General features: G+C 38.5%; 1 protein-coding gene across 15 annotated transcripts in view; it reads right to left on the bottom strand.

Annotated features, from left to right (window-relative positions):
• LOC142049270 (ubiquitin-associated protein 2-like) overlaps window positions 1-12,434 on the bottom strand; it is a 98,451-nt gene that overhangs the window by 41,788 nt on the left and 44,229 nt on the right. For 5 of the 15 annotated variants that reach the window (XM_075076781.1, XM_075076783.1, XM_075076784.1 and 2 more), the window contains exons 7-10: window positions 7,627-7,681; window positions 6,316-6,419; window positions 1,358-1,417; window positions 116-168 (exon numbers count right to left, since the gene is read on the bottom strand). In XM_075076781.1, the coding sequence (XP_074932882.1) occupies window positions 116-168; window positions 1,358-1,417; window positions 6,316-6,419; window positions 7,627-7,681 (272 nt within the window). Of the gene's footprint in view, window positions 1-115; window positions 169-1,357; window positions 1,418-1,792; window positions 1,836-6,315; window positions 6,420-7,626; window positions 7,682-12,434 lie in introns of all 15 variants that reach the window. The other 10 variants (XM_075076786.1, XM_075076787.1, XM_075076788.1 and 7 more) reach the window with 4 other exon arrangements.

The raw sequence follows: 12,434 nt of genomic DNA, 5'->3' as shown, positions 1-12,434 counted from the left end.
TAAGAACTATCATTGCATGCATACAGCAAAGTATTACTTTGAACATTTAGTTTTTGAAGACAACACAAACTCTGAAAAGGGTAAATAATCGGTCTATCCAACAAGGTACACTTACATCTTCATTCCAGTCTTCTGCTGTCCATTCTTCTATGGAGTTTTTCCATGCTCCTATTGTAATGTGGGGAAGGAAAGAAAACAGTTACAAGCTAAAAAGCACAATGTCATATTTCAACCCTTCTGCTTTATAAGCAATCCTTGTTTCATTATTAGTGGAACACAAAGCAAGGAGATGGTGGTTGGAAACATGGGAAGCTCTAGGAAATTGGTCTGCAGATTTAAAGTTTTGGGAGGGGTTTTCCTTCCCCCCCTTTAATTTCTGATTTCAGGAATTTCTTAGCCACTACAGTACCAGACATAATTTGCATGAATACATGTCTGCAACAAGTGATTAATCCTAACCATTGGAAGAACTTCCTCCTATGTCCCCAATGACAGCAAGAGGTTACTCAACCCTCCCCTGGGATCTCCCAGTTTCATGCACAAATTCATACAAAGCCTGAACAAAACACAACCACAACACCTGCTCTGACATCCATAAACCTACTTTCAACATACTCAATTTCAAGACCTAAGCTATGCCTCTGGAGGCTCCATTCCAACCTGTTAATTCTCTCCTCAGGGCAGAACAACCCCAATCCCCTCCCCTAATAGAGCAATTTTATTTTAAAACATATATAATCCATGTAACGGAAGCAGAAGAGTCAATAAGCTTCCACTGTAGCTGCAAAACACTTCCCATAACTTGTGGTAGAGTTTATTTGGCAAAGACTGGAGCACAGTGCACAATCCACAGCATGCAGCAATGGGAAAACAACAGGAAATGATCCTACTGATGCAAAAATCTGATCCCTTCCATAGGAAGCAGCAGGCACAGACATGCAAGAGCAATAAATGGACTGAAGGCCTTGCCCACCAGCATAAGCATATGGAAGGTTATCCCAGCAACAACCAGAGTCTGCATTTAAACTACATAAGCACAAGTTAAGAAAATACCAGCGGTAAAGTTCCTGCTACCATCACCTTTGATCAAGTACAAAAGCAAAAGAACTACTGCTTTAATCATCTCCTTTTACTTAACTAGGAACCGTCTCAGACACATTCATCCAGAAACAAGCCCCCTGAAAACAGAATCAAATCCAGTTCATACTAACGCCATCACCACATTAGTGCATTCTTTTGTACACCTTTACAAAGCAGTGTCTTGGGCAGAGGAGGGTCGAATGGCACTAAGCCAGTGAGGTGAACAGGCCTACCACAAAAATATACACACTGCGGGGAGAGGAGAGGGGGTTTATACCTTGGAATCCAAAATTATTTGGCAGGTCCTGAGCAAGGTAACATCTGCTCTGTGTTGGCTCTGTGGAGCAATATAGAGTTGCCTGAAACATCTCACGCTCACATTTTACCAAACAGCGCCTAACCAGGTTTCTACATGCTGCAAAATATTGAGGCACTTGAAAAATAACTTATGATCTTATTTGAGCACAGCAAAATTACTACAGTGCCTCAAATTTCTAGACTAATCCACACGTTTCCACAGAAATTTTGGAAAGGAAGAAAAGCCCAATGAGCAGCAGTTTTTAAGAGAAACAGTTTTTCTTCCCCTTCTCCTGACCAGCACAGGATCCCTTCCTCTGATATTCCTTCTTTGAAGAAATACACCCTGGTATTTGTCCTGCTTATACTTATCTCCCATCAGTCAGAGCAAGGCCTGCCTCTGTAGAAGACAAACCTCGTGTTGGTGTCAGAACTCTAACAACGGAGCTTGGAGCCTGCTAAAACAAACACAAAATGAGCTCAGACAAATCAAGCCCAACTCTTTAGTACCTCCCGCTACCTTTGGGAGACCAAACCTGTTTAGAATAATACTTGTGACACTTTCCTGACATTCAATTTAAATGTTTACCTGTTGCTCCTACTTATGACCATGGTTCCGTGCATTTACTCTTTTTAAATACTGAACACAACCCTTCACCCTTTTACTAGTTTACCCAAGATGCTAGGTTTATTATTATTGCTTATTAATACTCTACCTTACCAACTCAATCCTTCTAGCCTCAGTTATTTCATTGCTCTTCTCTGCATTAAATGCAGTTTGCTAATGCCTTCCTCCTATTCATGGGATTCTAAGTCTGATCTTGCCACAAAATGTATCCATTTCCTTTTAGTCCAAAATCCACCTTGGCATTACTGCAACTCCATATATGATATATGGTCTTCCCAACCTTTGTCCCCAAGCCTTGCAAAGCATCACAATTTAAGAATTCTCTGTTTTCCACTGAAATTATGCTTTGTGCTTTCAAGGATCTTTGTCATAGCAACTTCAACCTAGATGGCTATCTGTGACTCTTTCCTGTCTCCCTTTGTAACAAATTTAGTTTTAGAAAGTTATAAAGCCAATAAAAAGTATACTATATGGTTTTAGTAAGGCTTCAGCTATTTTCCTCCAATTCCTCACTTCCTGTCACACTATTTGGTTTTTGTTCCCTTTTTTGAATAATCAGCCTTAGATATTAGCCCCCAAATCATTTTATTATCCCAAACTTCTGCACTAATCCTTTCCTTCTGGATTACATTCATCTTCTAGAATGACCTGAAGGTTTCCTTAAAATGTTCCTTCTGACTTTTACAGCAGTCCTTAAAAAAAAAAAAACCCACAAAAAAACACCCACAAAAAAACACCAAAAACCCCAAACAACTTCCTTGTAACTTCCAAGCTACACAATTCCCTCCTTCCCCCTTGACAGTTACACTATAATTTTTTTTTCTTGTCATTCTTCAGTTTCAGAGTCATTTAAAGCTGCTCATAACCAATATAATAACAAATGAAGTTTTTCTGTGAAATTTATGAAACTCTATCAAAGTAGAGGTATCAGTAAATTACCAGAATACAATACCGTTTTTATAACCTACTTTGAGAAGTGACTACCTCCAACATAATTTACTTATAAGAAATGCTGTGATTTGATGTTCAGGATCTCCCACTGACTTGTACATTACAAAAGAGGTAAGAGACTGAACACTCAGCATGCCTGTAACAAAATATCAATTACACCATTCAAGTTTATTCCCTTTTGGACAAGGATTGATCATTTTATTTCATCCCACCTGTCCCTTCTCTTTACCTTTCAGTTATACATTACTTCTATAAAAATTAGGAGGCAGGAAAACCAATGCTGAATTATTTGGAATACAATTACACTTAAATCTTATGAACCGTTAAAGATTCACCCTTTACTCTCTTATTTCAACCAACAACAATAAATTTTACCTCCACAGAACCAGCTAGCTTTTCTACATTACATGATGGTGCACCTAGAAACACCTTTCATTCAGGCTACTGCGGTTCCTCTGGCATCTGCAACAATTCAGGACAAGAGGTTTTAGAGTGCTTTCAGAGCACGTATGGGGGCAACTACATTTTGGAAACAAATAGTGTATTTCTTTTTAATTTAAAATATTGATGTTGATTCTTTCCAGCACTGGCTTAAAGAGAAAATATTTAGTAAATACTCAGAATTCCACAGAGTTTATATTTGCATGTCTTCAGAAAACATTTTGATATGCAAAACTGGTTTGGTTTTGCCACGTAGTTGCCCAGTTATCTCCTTTTTAATGTAACTGCAGATGAAAGACGCTAATTTTCCAAGTAGCTAGTATGAGCTAATTTTCTTTTTTTTTTTTTTTTTAAGATGAAAGAAGAAATGGGACTGGGTAATAAGGAATAGAGGAATTTCCATCCCGCCCTTTCTCTGTGTATACTATTATCTGACATCCTTCATTAGCCCACTGCAAGTTTTATGGATTTCCATACATATACAACCCCCTCATTCACATCTTTAGTAACTCCACATTGGTAACTTATTTATTACTGGGACTGTTGATTTGTAACTAACATAACAGCACTGTAAATTAAGGAAAAAAAATTGAAAATATGTGATTAACAAGCCAAATTAGCAGCTCAACTTTGTATAACCTGCTTCCAACCCCACACCTTGTCTGCCACTCTTTCCCCCTACCCCTTCTTCTTCCATCTTCCTTCCCAGCACTCTTCTGCTTTAAAACTACTACCCCAGCTGCAGCCTCCTCTAATAACCCCTCAAGATGCTTTCCATCATAAGGTTGAAAGTTCTTCCCACTTGCACAAAACAAAATTATTCAAATTTTAAAGCCTACTCTTTTTAAAGAGATCTCTTCTTTTTTGCTCAGGGACTTACTTCTGACATTCCTATGGCTTCTCTAAAGAAGAAACACTGTAAAAATAAAACATACTTCCTACAATCATATATAAAGAGACATCTTTTTATTTTGTCAGTTATGGTGCCTTTTCCATTTGCACTGAAAGTAAATTAAGATTAGCAGCAAAAAGAACATTCACACTTAACTAGTTTACTTTAAATTTCCACCAACCAAATGATTTTGCAGGAACACCCCACACTGACACTCACTCATTCATACCCTTAAGAACCATTAACCTGGCGAGGCCAGGAAAATTCCCAAACGCCCTCTCTCACCTTTTCTTCCATACCACGCTCACCAAATTTCCATACATGCCCTAAGTTGCATTATTGAAGTTCAGTGCAGTTCTCTGTGACATGCACACAGCCTAACAGCAAAAACACATTTGGCATCCAAAAAGAAGTTCCACATATCAACTAGTACACTTTGCATTTCCACCAATCTGTTTGCTCAGCAGCAAACCCCTCATGTAGACACATATGTACTCTTACAGGTATCTGTTTAGCCACACCAAGCTATTCTTATTCCTAGGCAGAATTCTTCCGTTAGTGAAGATTGAGGAGATGCCTACAAGAAGAAACAGAGGTTGCCATAGGGGAGGCACATGAAGACTACCCAGAGTTAGCAGGGAGGGTTACAAAACATTCGCACTCACTTGGGAAGTAGAGCACAAGTCAAAGTAATTTATAAGCCACAGCCTTACAGTTGCATTCGTTAATAACTAACCAATGAATTTTCTACCTCTGGTCCAGTCTCCTCATGCCTTTCTTGTATGTATTCTTTCTTTAGTTAGTTAACCTTATTGCTTCTGCAATACTTGTGACAACATACCCTGCCCTCCACTACCATATAGTAAACAACAGTATCAGTATTCCTAGGGGAATTTTCAATTATTAGGTGTCCTAATGTCGTGGTTTAGCCGGCAGCTCAGCACTATGCCAGCTGCAGTGAAGAAAATCAACTCTATCCCAGCTAAAACCATGACACAGTATCAGTCTTTTCCTTCCACCCTTGACACAAGGGTTGATGAAAACCAAAAAAATAATCATCTGAGTAGGCTTCAGCAATAGAGAGATCAGAAAAGTTACCCTTTGCTGGGGTTAAAAAAAAATTCTCTCCGATCACTCACTGGTTCCCAAGTGTGGACAATAACGTACATGAATTTCTCCATCCTGACATCTCCCATCACAGAATATGGGAAGCAGCAAGGTATCCTGTTTTCCCAATCACAGACAAGCAGGTCACATTCTTAATTTCTGAATCACCATGAGACCACTGTTAAATGGTTCCTTTCCAAACTATGTCTGTCTCTTGCCTTTAGCTGGGAGTGCATACTTCACACTTGAAACTTCATACAGAAACACACAGCTGCCTATCTTCAGACAGACAGACTGCTCTTCTGGCTTCCATTCAAGTGCCTACTTGCGCTTTAGTTAATAATTCTTCTCTTCAAAGGTGGCAGATCTCGTAACTCTCCTCCATCCCAGAGACTCACATCCTTATATTCCTGCACTGTACAGATGAGGCTGCCAAAGCCATCCCAGTGCCACTGAGTGGATTAATATTTGTAAATGGTTTTTCTTTTCTTTTTCTTCCTCTACTTAGATATTCACACCCTACAAACTAATGCCTGTGGACCAATCACTTTTAGTAGGACTTACACTCCTTAACTACATTAGTGAGCTCTTAAGTAGTACTTAAGATATCTAAACAGTTCTTCACATACAAGGTTCTTCCAATAACTCTTCAAATCCTTTTGTCTCTCAAGGGATTGTTAGTACTAAAACAAAAAAATTGCAAATTGCCTTCCCTTCATTCTAGCCAGAGTGTCACTCAGGCTACAGCATGTGCTCTGCACATTAGTAGCAGTTAAGCTATAAAAAGGAACTAATATCTGTATCATGTGAGATGTATTCACATTTTCAGAAGTTAACTGAACACTAATAGAATGGTTATTTTAACTGCAATTTGCTACAGGTCTTCATTCCAGTCCTTCCACTTCTTGAAGCATCTTACCAGTTCCATCATCTGCATCATTCTGACCAGTCTCCCAAATCTCTGATTTTGTCCCAAAGCCATCAGTGGCAGAAGACTCCGTATAGTCTGCAGGGTTAAATGTCCTAGAGTTTTAAAAGTTAAGAAATGGAAGAGAACACATGGGTCATTCAACAAACACAAGCGCCATCGTTTCTAGCTGAAGTTGTATTAGATTTAACATCTCGATTTCCACATAATTTATCTTGATAGTTTTGGTTTCAAAAGAAATTTTTCCTCTATGAGCAGTCACAGATAAAAAAAGGAAGAAAAAAAAGGATTAAGAGGAAAAAAGTGAGGAGACTAAAAAAAATTACTGTAGAGAAATGGAACCAAAACAATTTCTGAAAAAAGCAGTTAACACCATACCTACTCCTCCCAGTCTTACAAAGCATTAGTTTACATGCACAACCATAAGCCCCTCACAGCTGACAGTTTCTCATCAGGTGGCTGACTGATGAGAAACCAGTATCATATCCTTTCAGAGCACCAGACCTGCACAGGACAGGAGTCAGAACATCAGTAAGATTATTTCAGAACACACTCCTGACACCAGTGCCAAAACACAGACGCAGCTAAAAGGTGGAAAAGTATTATTGGAGAAAAACCTCTTTTCAGTTTATCATCTAGAAGTATGAACAAGAAGGATTATTAGAGAAGTAGAATGAGCCTTCTGTTCATCATGACATCACTGATATTACATGAAATGTCATTAAAGGCAAACACTGAGCAAAAGTAGTGGAGGCTACGCTTCTCTGAAGCAAGTTATTCCAACAAAACTGAGAACAAACTTTAGAGCTGCTGAGTAACTTCTTTTGATTCTATTTTAGGATCCACATATGTCCAAACAGCTAAAGCATGAAACCTCAAAAACAGGAGAAAGTTTATAATCGCTAGTCTTTCTGGTTTTATATAGAACTTGCACATACTACATTACACAGAAACAAATCTTTTTTTTTAAATTGACCTAGGACTATATGCACCACACAGAACTTTCAGCAACCTAGGCGCCATGCAGCTGCTACTGATAGGTACCAACAGGTTCTCCAAGTTTGAGATATTAACATTAAGTGTACTTACATTAGGTTTGTATAGGTGTGTCTAGTTAGAAATACTGGTTTAAGACAAAAATAATCCATTAATCATCTAACAGATCTGTGAATTTTTGCATCCATATTGGTTTATCAAACATACAGCAGTATTAATACATACAGTAGCAATATTAATATTGTCAATTAATATTGCCACTGAGTTTGATCCCTGACAAGAATCTGTGCTCTGCATGTTTCTTACCCCATGCCTTGGGCTGAAAACCTCCCCGCTCCTCTCCTTCTGCCACGTCCAAACCCTAGGAGAGAAAATACCATTTAACAGCAACAGCAGAGGAGCCGCCAATCGCTAGTCTGTCACATTAGAAAATACTATGGCTGAAGAAGAAAACTACCATAGTAAAATATCATTTACTTCCCCAAATTTCCTCACAGGAGAATCTGTTTCCCCCAACACATGCAAGTAAGCCACAGTTCATCTAAGACTATACATTTCAGTAGGACTTGCTCTTTCCTGCAGCTAGTGAATTAGCTCCAAATGCCAAGAAAAGGACTTACCTAAAGACCCATCCCACATGAGACTGCTATTACCAAATCATTAGACATTGTTCAAATTTTTTTATCTAATTTCTCACTCTTACCTAAGATGCTCTAGAATCCCAGCCTCCCTATGTATCCTGATCTCTCAAGAAATTCCCTGTCACTCCTTGTCTGTGAGAAGAAAGTTTAAATACTCCATTTGTTTCCTCCTCTGACTCAAGCCCACCAGTCCACCCCCTACCCGCACATTCCTTAAGCTTCCCCTTTAATCATAGTTATTGACATGAAAATTACCCGATTCAAATTACTCAAACTACTTCCTTGTTATCACCCTCAAGAATATTAATTTCTATTTTAACAACAAATATTTGTTGCCTCCAATTTTGGTTACCAGCCCCAGTTTACAAGCTTCTTGATACAGTGAATGGCTTTATTTCTGCATGTTGCATAGGGCCAACAAGTCATGAAAATTTTTGTATTACTTAACCATCCATAAAGCAAACATCTATGTAATCTGTTGGAAACTATTTCTTACATGCAAAATTTCTACATAGATTCCCCACCCCTTTAGGTCCTCAATATCTGAAGCTTTCCAGTTTGTTGGGGTTTTTTGAGGAAGACTATGAACATTATTTTGTATTACAAGAACAGGAGGAGGTCAAGAGCTGCAGACTGAGAACAAAGCAATGCTTATTTTAACAACAAAATTATGTGGTAATTATAAGTCACCAAGCAACTACAAGTTTACCAGAGCACAAAAGTTATAATCCTAAGTCACCAATACACTGGTTGCCCAAACATCAGAATTACCCATGATAGGCTGTTCAAATTTGGATCAAAGTTACCCCTTATTTTCAGGGGACCACCTAAAATGAATAAGAGCAGTAGCTCCAGGACATGGTAAAACCAGTTTAGAAAGTTCCTATTTTAATTACTTTCCCTCCCCTCACCACTGGTTCTTCCCCTCGCCCTAGTTCACTGTCCAAGTTTTAAAAGACATTTCTGGACCTCTAAAACATCTACTACCAACATTTTCAAGGACTTAGAAGCATCAAATTAGCAGGATAGCTTTACCCACATTTTGATGAAAGAGTGTACCCATATCCTATACAAGATGACAACTACTAGCTACAGAGGAACCATAGGAGGTAAGTCTCCCCAGCCTCCCAAGTGTAAAAGTCTGAAAGAATAACCTCAGCATACCAAATAGAAGATGAAGCTTTAGCAAGAGAACCTCTTGTTCCTGAAGTTCCATGCACAGTCTTAGACTGCTAGCCAGCAAGAGCTTTTTTTATACCAGATCACTTTGAAAGTTAGTCCTAAACTTGAATTTCAAGTGGATTCCCTTAACTTCATAAAGCTGTGCCTATGCTTTCTGTCAAAACTGAAATTAAGTTTAATCAAGAAATGCAACAAAAAGCATTCTAATGAAGACAAAAGGGAAGTACCAAAACATGGGGGTTACAGAAAGCACTAAATTCAAAGCCAGAAAAGACACTTACGAAGAACTAATTCAAAACATGGGACAGTAAGTACTCACCACTGAAAGACCACCCTAACTCAGACACAGAATCTCATACATCATGGTCATTAATGCAAGATGCCAGTGGGAAATGCTTATGTTCTATTTGACACAAGATCGCTAATATATTCTTAAATTCTCATGCTAAGAAAGTTACTTCTCAGCTGCCAAAATTAAAAAAAGGCCTTAAAACAATTAGAAGGCACAGTCTTCTAACACAGATAAGTTAGTCATTAAGCAACTATTAATGCCCATCAGGTATTTGCAAACTTTTGATGCTTTTTATCAGTAACTAAAAGGTCAGTGAGCAAATGGGGCTTCACACCACAATTCAGAGCAGGGACCCAAATTCTGAACATGCAATCCCACAGTAGCTTAAACCCATTTAAATCGGAACTACAACAACCGAGGTCTTTCTCACCAGTGATCACAAGCTCTGCTCTCTTTCCTGCACTGAGTCTTGCACGTACCAGTGAGTGAGCATAAAACCAATGTCAGAAAACAAAATTATTAGTTCACTGTTGGATCAGCTCTCCGAACCAGTTCCCTGCTTACTAAATGCCAGAAACCCAGTCACCTTTACACCAAGATAAGCCGCCAAAGAGACCCCTGTTGTCTCCAGCTACCATGCTGCCTGCCTCCTTTTTTTCTTTTTTAGCTTGGTTAGTTTTAAACTTAGATCAATTCTCTGATAAAGTTCAAACGCACCAGGAGACAGGACTGATTCCTCCCAGCAATATGTCAGTTTATGCTTGTAATGTAAAAAGTGTAGCTTTAACACTACTCTAAAAAGATGTGTATATATGATCAATGTTTTAAAAAAATTTTTTTCCTGTGGTAATTCACAATCAGCAAGTTTTCTATCAACATTTTTATCTACCCACAAAAACAGAACAAGTGACTTGGCAGTAGCTCATTAAATCTTCTAGTGAGTCTAAAGGAACAGACTGTCTTACAATCAGTCAGCACATGGAACACAAAATCAAACGATGGACAAAGAATAAAATTACTGCCCTGCCTCATATAAACCCTCAACATTTCCTCACATCCCTTTACACTTGGATCTACAAACAGCCACCTAAAGTATCAAGACAGCATTGCTTACTCATTCATGTTCCAAGAAACCAGGACTGAAGAACTATGTTTAAAGTTGATTTTGATCAACATTCCTGCTACTGCCCCTTATCCAACATCATTTTAAACAACTGATGCCGTGAAAAGCCGAAATCAGGACTCAATATTCTGAATTACTATTAAGCAGGTATTCTTTATTGCAGCGCTGGACGCACAGGGGATCACTCCTCCTCGTGTGCGTGCCCGCACAGGGTTAGTTGCATAACTTATGCAAGCTTTACATACATATTCATTAGTTATCCAAGAAAAGATATACCTATTCATTAATGTTCTGAGAACTCATTACCATGTGCAAAGGACATTTGTACATGCCTGTTGGTCGTCAGGGGTCTCTGGATGAAGGATCTACTCTTCCTCACTGTGTCCGCTAGTTAACTTTTGCTTTCATGCAAACTCAGTTCTGAGATCACGTATATACTGTCCTTGAGGGATGGTCTGTTCTGGTTTAGTGTTTGCTCTGCAGTTCCTTATCTTTATGGTTCTGTACATCTGCTTTTCTAAGGTCAAACGTCATCGTTGTAAATTTTTGTTTAGGCGCTTCTTGTCTTGAAGCCTTTCTGACTTCCCCAAAGCAACAAGTTTTAGTCACAACAGTTCTAACTCTATCACAATGAACTATTCAAAACATGTTTTTGTTTCCTTTAACATTCCTAACTCTGTTCAACTGTGTATTGTTGGGGTTTTTCTTTCCTGCTCTCCACATGTCCCTCAGTTGACTAGGTTCACGTTAGCCATTACATTTCTTCTGTTCTGGAATGAATTCTAGAAGTCAACACTTATATCCAGGCAGGTGGCGAGATGTTCTGTTTCCACTAAAATCCATTGGGAGTTCAAAACACTCATAATCACACAATCAAGTCTTCACTGTGGTACCGTCCATGCATGGAAAGAATCATTCATCTCATTCACAACATTTCTTCCCCCAAAACAAACACACACTACATGGGAGCATGAGAAAAGCATGTAGTACCACAATTCAGATCCCATTAACAGCCTATTCTGTAGGAAATCCAGTTAGCTGAGCTTGCAGCCCTAAATCCTTCCATTGTAACACAGGTACTTTATTTCAAAACTCAGACTTTCATCTAATTTAAACCAGTCAGTGTGAAGACACCTAAAAGTTAAGAAAGAGGCCTAAGAACAGCTGAAAGAAAAAGGAAATGCAGAACAGAGGGGCAGGCAACACCCTAGATTTGTGCTTATCTCCAACTACACAGTAACTGAACAGCCCTGGTCTCTGGTCTGGAAATGCAGAGCCAGCCATCTTCCCAGCAGATGCTGAGGTGACAGAGGCTTAAGCCCTATGAAGGGATAAAGGAGGCTAAGTATAGCAAGTTTGTATTCTTGGTATTCCATACTACCAAAACAAACGCTGAAGTTTTATTAAATATTTCAAATTACTTTTGTCTTATTAGTTATCATAAAGCTAAAAGCATTGGATCAGTTTTATATACTGTATGTATTCTAGTAACCATTTTTAGAAGCATGTGCAGAAAACCAACATCCTTACTAGTTCTGGGCAAAGGAAATCCAAAATATATCCTGTGCCAACTGTTCTAAGCTTTTAAAAGAATATGTTTAGACATGCAATTCTGATTACAGAAGCTCTTTTTTTTCAATGATAGCACACTTATCTAAAAAAATGTTTTTAAAAAATTAATCAAGAATGCAAGCTGGACTACAGTCAGATATTTACAAAAAGGGTAAGCTGCTTTGCTTTCTTATACAGCCAGCAGAAAAACCAAAAGTTTGAAAGGCTCCTTGTCATGCTGATTAAGTCCAAAATGAAAACATAATGGTTTTCCCTTTCATTTTTATTTCTGTTTTCCTAGAAAAAAATCCCTGACAGCATCCAC

The sequence above is a fragment of the Phalacrocorax aristotelis genome, chromosome W (genome assembly GCF_949628215.1).
Source record: "Phalacrocorax aristotelis chromosome W, bGulAri2.1, whole genome shotgun sequence".
In the NCBI taxonomy this organism is placed as follows: Eukaryota; Metazoa; Chordata; class Aves; order Suliformes; family Phalacrocoracidae; genus Phalacrocorax; species Phalacrocorax aristotelis.
Note: the sequence above shows the minus strand (reverse complement) of the source record. Positions and strands in the feature narration are given on the sequence as shown.